The 10,367-nt window shown below is 37.8% G+C and overlaps 1 protein-coding gene across 1 annotated transcript in view; it reads left to right on the top strand.

Moving 5' to 3' along the window:
• Positions 1-1,050: 1,050 nt before the first annotated feature.
• The window catches only part of IREB2 (iron-responsive element binding protein 2), a gene marked incomplete at its 5' end in the record, with an annotated part of 22,653 nt that continues 13,336 nt past the window's right edge, over positions 1,051-10,367 (top strand). Inside the window, 5 exons of the mRNA XM_010189497.1 lie at positions 1,051-1,140; positions 4,005-4,170; positions 5,362-5,499; positions 7,482-7,703; positions 9,400-9,469. Coding sequence (XP_010187799.1) covers positions 1,051-1,140; positions 4,005-4,170; positions 5,362-5,499; positions 7,482-7,703; positions 9,400-9,469 — 686 coding nt within the window. The remainder of the gene's footprint in view (positions 1,141-4,004; positions 4,171-5,361; positions 5,500-7,481; positions 7,704-9,399; positions 9,470-10,367) is intronic.

Here is a 10,367-nt window from a genome sequence, read left to right as displayed (position 1 = left end):
GGCTTCGGGGCCCGCCCGCTCGTCGGCGACTGCCCAGTCGCCTGACCACGGCTGTAAGCCTGTCTTGCCTCCCGTTACTTCTGACGACCATTTTTGTCCCTCTTTCGGGTCCTTCTGCCGCAACGTCTGCGGTGAGCAAGGGATGTCGTGCCCATAAATGGGGCTCCCAACATGCCTGCTCGTCGGGCTGAGGCCTGAATGGTGCTTGGCTTAATATGGGGTGTCGTGTTAATTGTTAGGATGTTCAGGTGACACAGTTCTTGTTAACTGTTCGTGATGCAGAATTTGCTTTTCAGTGCAAGTGTAACTGTAGTGTATTAAGATCAAAGTGAGCATCAAACAAAGGGTAAGTGTTGCAAAAAAAAAAAAGGGTGTAAACATTGCAGATCCAGCGTTTGCTATGTGTGCTTGCAGAAGCAGCTCACTCATGTCAGAACTAACACCACAGGGGAAAATGATGTAATCAAGATTTTATTTCCTTATGCTTTTACTACATGAAGCTCTTTAGGCCTGAGGGAGTACATCTTTGACACTGTCCTTTTAGTTTGCAAGCAACTGAGTTAAAATATGCTTTTTGTGAACCACTGCTTCTCAAGTTATTTTTTTCTTGCCACCTAATCGACACTCTGAGGTTTATTTTTGTCTCTTGTTTGTTCATCATTAGCCTAGTACTTAGTGCTTTGTTTTCTCCCATCTGAAGATCTGTGTCTCTTATCTGAGTCACATTTATCCTGTTTTGTAGATGGTGAACTGAGACAATAAAGGTCAAATGTGTTCAGGCATGTGACTGTGCTGAATCCTTGTGTGACCTGTGTATACCTAGTATTGCAGATAGATATGCAACTAAGATGAATTTTTAAACTACATTATTAGAAGTGTCAATCCATTTAGAAACCTTTAAATATTATTACATAATTACAGTCCTAGAGGAACGTTAATTTTTGTAAAAACTGAAATAAAATGCTGTTCTAACAAGTCCTCTATTAGTGCTCAAACCTTCCCTTCTTCTGTCGCTGTAACTTTTTTTGGTTTTTTTCCTTTCCCCCTCAGGAAGCCCTTACCAGCTGGTAATTGAAGCATTAGGAGACTATCCACAAAAGAAGTTCTTCAATGTCTCAAAGCTTGGAGGCGCCAAGTATGGTAATGATCCTTTTTAGTTGTTTGCAATGAGCATGGTTCCAGCAGTAAACATGCACAACTTATTGCTGTAAAACGTTAGGAGATGTAATACATGAATTTGTGTCTCTGAAAGCTTGTATTTTTCCTATCTGTTGCTGCTTTATGAATTTGATAGGGGATAATAATAGTTCATGAAGCTTTTTTTCAGTAAGGGAGAAAGTATAGGTATTGCTGGCGTTTTCAGCAATATTCCAAATGAGAATAATTTCTCTCTTGGAAGAAATGAAGTGACAGAGAACTCCAGTATAGTACTTAAAAATAAATATAGTTTCTACTGCAATTTTGTACTGCTTCTTGGTGATCTCGTTTCACCTTATGAGCAGCTTTAGATAGTGGATAACTGTGTGTTACTACAACATAGCTTCTACCATAATTGCTGCAGAAAGATGAGGTTTTGTGATGTTCAAACAATTGCATAATCTCAGCATGTCGTTAGTTTGTAATATAACACAAAGTTGTATGTGCCCAAGATACTTTATTGAGTCTCTGTCTGGGTGCCTTTTGAAAAATAAAAAGTATGTGCACATGTAATAAGGGACGGGAATAAATGCAGACGGAGAGAGCTATAGATCAGTGTATGCTGGAATAGGCTTTACTCTTGCAGATAATCAAAACATGCTTTCATTATTCTCTCCCTTTACTTTCATGTTAAACTCCTAAAATACTTGCCTGAGGTACATATTAAAGGTATCTGGAATTGTTAATGTTTCACTTTAAACCTGTATTTGACAGCAGTATTTACATCCCTCTTGTTTGAAGAAGAGAGAGGAGCTAGTGCACAATGCTGCTGAAACCTCTGTGCAACAGCTCTGTGCTCTTACAAATTTCTACCTCTTGTAATAATGAAGGTAGTCTATCAGGTAAGCACGTAAGAAGGAGAAAGAATGCTTCTGTTCTTGTTTCTTCCAGGAAGAAACAGTAGCTTGGTGGTCACAAAATCAGTCAATTCTACAGCAGTTTTTTTAGAAGCCTCATGACAGGGATAGTAATGTAAAGAAAAGATGCTACTTTCCATTAGGATATGCCATAAAGCTTGGAGCAGCAAGCTTCAGGAATAGATATTCTTGAAGATGTTCAGAGAAGGAGTGTAAAAAGACTCAACTAAAAATGTCTTTGTCTCCCAATAGAAACTTCTGTGAAGAAATGGGAAGCCTCATATTAACTACATATTAGCAAAATGTTAAGTAAAATTTAGGTACACTGTGGGTTGACACTAACAGCAAATCCAGCATCTGGAATTGCTCATTGCATTTGTTGCTAGAACATTAATTTGGGGTTTTACCTGTTTGCCCTCTGCCTTGGGGCTTCTAACTGTTATTTGACAGTAAGTGGTTGTTGAATTCAATCAGATTACGAATGCAAATGTTAACTGATTTATTTGCCAATTCACTGTGGACAGTCTGATTTTTTTTCTAGTGTTTGAGAGTATTCAGTTGTGGGGAAAATGTTAGCTCACCTAGCTTTCTCTTCTCAGGGTCAGCAAACCCAGGCCTAGCACTTACTCCTGTGTCAGGTGCAGCAGCCTCATAACCATCTTAGAAGGCCCTTTGCTGGATGTGATCTCATTTGTTAAGATCTCCTGTACCCTAGGAGGCCCAGAACTACACACAGTATTGCAGATGTAAGCTTGCTAGTGCCTGATAGAGACAAGCAGTAGCTTCTCCACAGCTGATGGCTGCTAAGCAGCCTGATTGATTGATTGATCACTGTAAGAATGTGCTGTGTATTTGTGATCCAAGAACAAGCAAAACGGTTTTTTTTTCCTGGTAATTTGGCTTATCGGCTGTAATGCCATCACTCACTTTATTTAAAAGCCATGGTTTTGATTACATTCTTAGATTATTTTGAGTGACTTGTCTAATTAAATAACAGTGGGTAATGTCTGAGACACGCACAATAAGAACAGAATCAGCAAATCCAGTGTTAATACTTCATGGACACTCCTCTGAATTAGGTTAAGATGACCAAACCTAACTTTTTTTTGTTCAAACCTGAACTTAATTGTTTCAATCTCTTCTTCAACTAATTTTTTTGGTATTTCTAACTGTTTTCAAAGTCATTTGAATGCTTGAATAGTGCTGAAAATAATGGGATTGGGGGAAAAATGTTAATTAATCTTTATTTCAATGTTTCTTTACAGTGAATGACATCTGCTGCTTTTTTCTCATCCTACTTCCTTCATTCATGTTTCCAGTTCCCTAAATTTTCAAGTGCCTGAAAGCTGCTTCTAGTCAATACCTTATTCCAGATCAGTAACAAACAAACTAAAGTTGTACTTAGTGAAATATAATGCTTTGTATTTTATGTGTTTCATTTTAGGGCACGCGATTGAATAGTTTCTGATCTTCATATCGCTGTTTATTAAAAAAAATACTCTGGCTTTGGATGCTGTTGGCTCGATATTTCAAATAATGAAATGGTGACATTTACAGTTAAAAATATTTTGTAATATTCTAATTGCTAGTTGCTTTTCACCCGCTCTGATCAGTAATCCCAGCTCTAGATTCCTTGCACCTCTGTCCTGCCAGCATAGCATACCTTCTTAAATATCACTGTCATAATGTGTGGTCAAGCCATTGATATCTCCCATTCAAGTCCCATGTGTTAAATTATTTTCTGAAATGTATGCATTGTGCAGCTCACTGTTCCACATTGTGTAATGAAGATCAAACCCAAAGGCAGCTCTAAAAGCAGGCTCCTGTAGCTCTTATCCTTCCAGTCCTTAGCAAAGTGGGATTCTTTAGAAATGCGAGATTGTAATTTTTAAGAAAACTGTCAGCTGAAGGTGTTGCACTAGTTAAGTCAGTTACTTTGCTTTACCCTAGATACTCTGCCTTATTCTGTACGAGTGCTGTTTGAATCCAGTGTCCGTAACTGTGATGGCTTCTTAGTGAAAGAAACAGATGCTATGAACATCTTAGACTGGAAAACAAAACAGAATAATGTCGAAGTGCCCTTCTGTCCTGCCAGAGTTGTTCTTCAAGACTTTACGTAAGTGTGTGTTTGCGTGCCAGAATGACTGAACTAATCTATGTAAATGCACTGAATTGTATTTAGAGTTCTTTGGCTTGAAAATAAGCAGCACTAGCCTTTTGGTGCCGAAGTATCTTTTTCTCAGCAGAAATCTATGTGCTGCTTCTGCTATCCAGTAGATTGCTCATGATAATTAAATGCAATGCAAGGATAGGAGTTGTTCCATAGCATACCCTCGTTTTAGTGCAGGTTGGCGAGGCTGAAGCTGTTGGCCTACAAGGAAGGCTTTACAGGATAAGAGCCAGAACACAAATGGAAGTGGTGACATTTTGGGTGTAGCCAGATGGCTGATGATTCATTGAAATGTAGAGAATTCTTGCTTGAGATAACTGAAGATTAAATATTGCTTACTCCACAAGTATATGTAATCCAATTGAATCCACGAATAATACACGTATTTAAAAAGTCTCTTAGGATATTAACGTTCTTGGTGATTTGAGTATGGCATAGCTAAAAGAGCAGTCCTTCAGCAATTCGCAAATATTAAATTTAATCTGTTTTGCTGACTCATTAGCTATATGTTTATCAAGTGAGATTTTTAAAAAAGGAATTGTGATATTAATAATAAAAATGAGGCAACTTATTAGCGAGCAAAGTCAGGAAGATTTATGTAGTACTGTGTTATATAAACACTGTCCTCTCAGTTTGGTACTTCAGGTACACTTATCTATGTAATAGCACCAAGAATAGTTTTGTGAAATGCTATGAGCTTCAGAAATGGCTGGCTCAGTAAGAAGACTAATAATACATGCTAACGTGTTAAAATGTACAGCACGAGCTTTGTTTGCATAGCGAGGTTCTACTGTAAAGGTAGTTAGTAAGAACTACTTTTGTGGTAAAGTACCACTGCACTTCAGAAGCATAGCAAGACAAAAGGGTAATTCTCTGAGATGTTCCTATGCTCTTTTTTGGTATTTATCTTCAAACATGCTGTTGCTTGTTGTTGTGAATGAGTACTAACTCCATTAACTTTTAAAAATGTTTCAATTTATTTAAAATTTAGAGAAAAGAATAGTAGGGGTTCATTCTCTGGAACAGAACTCGGATAGATCTAGACTTAAAAAAAAAGTGAAAATTAAAAAGAAGCTTGTATATTTTAGTGAGCTAATGCCCAAAGTTATTGTACTGTTTTGTTTTTCCATCTGTTAGTGGAATTCCAGCTATGGTGGATTTTGCTGCCATGAGGGAAGCTGTGAGAAATGCTGGAGGAGATCCTGTGAAAGTCAATCCTGCCTGCCCAACTGATCTCACTGTTGACCATTCTCTGCAGATTGATTTCAGCAAATGGTAATGTACCTAATTTTTTTTATTAATTACACGTTTTTGTCTGATGCTTAACTATGGATTTGCTCTGGTCTTGATGCTATCCCATAACATCATTTGTTATGCGTGTATCCCTGAAACCAGACCTGATGGCTGAGTAAAAATGGATAAAGTTAACCCTCTTGAAGGAGAGAAGGAATGGTTGTAAGGGGTTATGGATGAAGCTGACTAACACCACAAATTCTGGGCAAGAGATGGTTGAAATAACTGTATCTGTCATAGTTTCCAGAAAATAGTATATCTTAAGAGAGTGAGGCTGAGGGAGCTTGATTTTGCTTTGCCCTGTTTTTACTGTAATGTTAAACAATTTATTTTTTTTAATGTGACTGCCTTGTCACAGCTCTAGAGAAATGGCTTGCAATCCTACTGGATATATTGAAAAACTGTTACTTCAAGCCATAACTTATGACTTTTTAATGGGCCTGGATTTTACAGCATATTAGAAAAGGCATGTATTTGCAGAGAGAGAAGTGTACTTTGTAGAAGTCTGAAAAAATATTGTGACTGGAAAACTGACAGCCTTGTTTTCCTTTACTGACAGGCAGTAATGTGATGAAAACAGCCTGGGGCTACCTTTTGCTAGAAACATAATACTGCAGAAGAGGAAGACCTTGTGTTTTATTCAGTGTTTGCTGAAGTAAACACTAAGTAAATAATGCAGCTCCCCTTCTCCCCCACCACTCCTTCATGGAGCCGTTCAAACTCATACAGAATTGTGTAATTTGCTCAAGCTCTTTAGGAATTTTACAAGTTCATGAGAGGGGAAAAAAAGCCTGTGGTCAAATGGACATAGATGCATGAGTAATTTCTGTAGACCTTCCAGATACATAGAGGTTTTCAATTTGGTTAGTATTAGAAGAGTGAAGAGCAAGAAGCTACAAATTATTTATTGTGTTGCATGTGTGTTGCTTCAGTTCTGTGGTCTGTCCATTCCTGTGCCTGGAGGGACAGCTGATCTGATTGCAATTAGGCTAGCCCAGAATTATCAGAAAGACCAATTGCTGCCAAGAGGTCTCAGTGTGCTGCTTTGTAATGATAAATCCGGCTTTGGTAGTCTCACTTTTGGAAAGCTTACAGCATGACAGCAGCTGCTGGCCTATGATAAGAAACCCTTTGCTACAGGGTGGTTTGCGCTGCTTTTGTACAGCTTCTGTCTGCTGCTGATCAGAAGCTGGTGGACTAAGTTGGGATTTAGACAAGGTATCCTCTGAGGCCATGCAATATCCTGCAATTTGATAACTAAATATCTTTCTTTGTTACTAAAGCAGAAGAAAGCAGTGGCTTTAATTAGGAATCCCTGATTTGGTAAATATTGAGAGGTTACAAAAGTAAAGTCATTAATTTTTCACTAAAGCTTTCTTTGCTCTCATGCAAAGACTGAATGTTGTATAGAGGCTGGCTTGCTGTATGGACTTTATTTAAAAAAAGCGACTTTTGTGTCTTCTGACTGACTTGAATAACAGAAAAAAATTATCTGAGCCTTTGAGAATTTGTATAAAAATCCTAATTAAATAATAAAGCTACGTTTCTTTCCTTAAGAAAGCTTTGTTTGTAATCATTCCTGCGTGGATTTAACAGAACATGTACAGCACTGTCTTAAAGTAAAGAAGAAACATGTTCAGCAAGTCCACTACTTGGATGAGGCTCTGCCCACACCTTCAAAGTTTACAACCCTGAGTTTAGCCTTTACAACATAGTTTATGAAGATTTCTGGTCTTCTATGAGCAAAGTGAAGGTGTTGTTTATCTGGTGACAATCCAGTTCTGTTCACTTACTTATTAGCACGTTACTTAACTAAGCTTATCCAGTGGTAGTTACTTTGCAACAGGTTTGTAGTAAAATAACTTTTTTTTAGATAATATTTTATAATCTCTTGAAGGGGTCACAGGGGAAAAAAAAATGCAGAATTTCCAATGTCTAAATTGTTCTTCTATTTAATGTTACAGTGCAATACAGAATGCTCCAAATCCTGGAGGTGGTGATTCACAGAAGCCGATGGCAAAGCTTTCTCCACTTAAAGCACAGCCTCGGAAGCTGCCTTGCAGGGGTCAGACTGGCTGCAAGGGGCCATGTAGCGCCGGAGATTCAAGTCGCAGCTCAGGACAGTTTTCTGCACAGATTGAGAACACTCCTATCCTCTGTCCTTTCCATCTTCAGCCTGTGCCTGAGTATGAAAACTTTTTTTTAATTATTTGCACCCTTCTGTGTTCTAAAACGCTGCCTGTGACACTTCATGGAAGTGTAATTTTTTTTTTATTTTGTTGTAGTTCTAAACATCCTTCTGTACTCTTCTTCACATCTGCCATAGACAGGCTTCAGCATCTAGAAAGTCTGATATAGCAGATTTTAATTAGTCTACAATAAATTTTTCTGTTACACAAAGGGCTTTACTAAACCCAGTGCAGATGTCCAACCGTGTGGCCAACTCATGGGTGACTTTTAATTTAAATTTTGAGACTTCCTTCATTTCTTTACAAGGACAACAAAGCATAGTAGTAATTATCTGTATGCTACAAAGTAAACCTCGAGTGAATAAATCAATGAGGCACTAATTCATTTCTAAAATTAAATTTTACTTTTTCTGTGAGAACTTTTGAAAAATGTCTAGCTCTATAAGAACTAAGAGCTAGCCTATACATCATCCCCTGGCTTCTACAGAATTTCACAGTCCACCTGTCGTTGAGCTGAAATTCAATGAATTTCCTGCCCATATGTAATGACCATGGGGAGCCTCATCTATCTGCCTTTTCTAGTTTTTCTGTATTACGAACAGATCATTGCAGACCGTTGCATCTATGAGAATTACATGTAATCGTCCTCCTCTTTCAGCTGCCACCTCTTTTCTGTGATAGACTGTTCAGAACCCTTTCTTCCTGTGCCAGACAGGTGTAGGATTTAAAAGCTGATCCAATCTCTGTCCCACAGTGATATGATGCTAATTGTCATGGTAATTTGGTAGATGTGCAAATATTTCTCCTCAGTACAGGTGTAGGAATGCAGGATTAGTGAGGTTTTTAGCAATATTGATGTTTATTGGTGTATATTAAGCTGCAGTGTAAATTATGACTATTCCTTGAAGCTTTGCAAAGCAGTACAGCTGCTAACTTCTGACACTGCAGAGGAGCAAGGGAAGGGTCATGATGTAAAATACACCTCTAGAAAATAGAGGACAGACTTCCTGGTACAAAGCAAGTTTGTTCCATTCCTTGTCTACCTCAAAGCGGAAGTTATTCCTCTTAAATAGTAGATTACTGTTTTGTAATGAATATCAGTTTCTTAATAAATAATACTTGTTAAGAAAACACAGTTCACTTTGTGAGACTCTACTGATGAGTGCTTGTGAAGGAAAAAAAAATGTGGCTTGGAGGCAAAATTGGAGAAATGGAGGACAATTACAATTGCCCTAATGTTGTACTTGGCTGTTAAAGGGGTAGTACGAAACACAGTGTTTCAGTTCTTTTTTTATGTGAACTAGCAAACATTATCTTGGTTCTTTACCATAATGGAATTTTGAGGTGTGCAACCTGTAAGACTGCTGATTAGAAGGGGAGAAAAAAGAACCTTCTGTGTATTGCAGTACATGCTGGGAATAGGTCTCTTAAAATTGGTATTCCTGAGATCAAATACTTTAGGCAAACTGTACCCAGAATAAACATGTTCTCAAGCACAGCACAGATGAAATCAGGTCTTTTTCACTGTTGACAGAAAGTGTGCTGCAAGAAAGCAATTACCTTTATTTTAATAAACCACATCAAATTGTGCTGCAGGCTTAAATGAGTCGTTCATCAAACAAGCAAAAATAATAACTTGTTCTGCAATTTGAAATAAATTATGACAGTGCTTGTAAACTTGATACCTTCCCAGGCCTGAGACAGTATTGAAAAATCAAGAGATGGAATTTGGCAGAAACAGAGAGAGGCTTCAATTTTTTAAGGTATGTCTGTGTACCTGTGGGCTTTGTATTGTGTTTTGGTTTTGTTGGTTTAAGCACTTGCTCCCTTTGTCTACCAGGGTTCATGTTTAAATGATAAATTAAGTGTAGTCATTTGGAAATGTCAGACTTTCACATTTTGGGTTAATATGAGAACAGAAAATTGGCTAATAACGTGGTTTGTGACTTCAAATCTAAAAATTGTTAGGTTCTAAGTCTAGGTTTTGCTTAAAGAGGAGTTTAAAAAAAAGCTTATGCTGTTTGATTTGGTTCTTGTCGATGTGAAGGTAGTGGTCAAGGTGCCTTAGGTCACAATGAGTTTCTGGATAAAAGGTTCATTTATCCATACAAATCTCACTCATGTTGGAAGTGTTGAGCAGAGGCCAGTGTTGATATACTACTGCTTTCAAACCAGGCATCAGTGCTGTAAAAGTGTTTTTAATGGAAGTCTGTGATGAATATCAGCTGCTTTGTTGCTAGCCAGGGATCTGAAGTGTTGATATTTGATCCTCATCCACTCATTTAGCATGGTCAGGAATCTGATGCAATGATCTAAAAATCTTTCCATATAGGTACCACATGAGGTTTATTTCTGAAAGTTGCAAATCAACTTTTACATTATTAAAGAGGGAAACTGCCAAGCTGAATCCTATTACAGGTTCCCATGTTGGCTTTTTAAAAGTCTAGCATCCTGAGTTTGCACGTAGCAAGACATTTCTTATAATTGCATCTTCAGTCTCATCCAGAGGTGTAAAACCTAAACTAAATTCTATAAATACAAGTGCTTAAGTTCTGTTGTCTAAATACTAGTCATAACTGTGCTTGAAATCAGTTGTGTGTAGTGGAAGGTAGGAGATTTATGCAGCCCTGCTTTTGAAAGGTGGGTATGAATTATTGATTC

Source organism: Mesitornis unicolor, unplaced genomic scaffold (assembly GCF_000695765.1).
Source record: "Mesitornis unicolor isolate BGI_N332 unplaced genomic scaffold, ASM69576v1 scaffold4668, whole genome shotgun sequence".
Classification (NCBI taxonomy): domain Eukaryota; kingdom Metazoa; phylum Chordata; class Aves; order Mesitornithiformes; family Mesitornithidae; genus Mesitornis; species Mesitornis unicolor.
The sequence above is the reverse complement of the archived record's forward strand: the minus strand, read 5'-3'. Positions and strand labels throughout refer to the sequence as shown.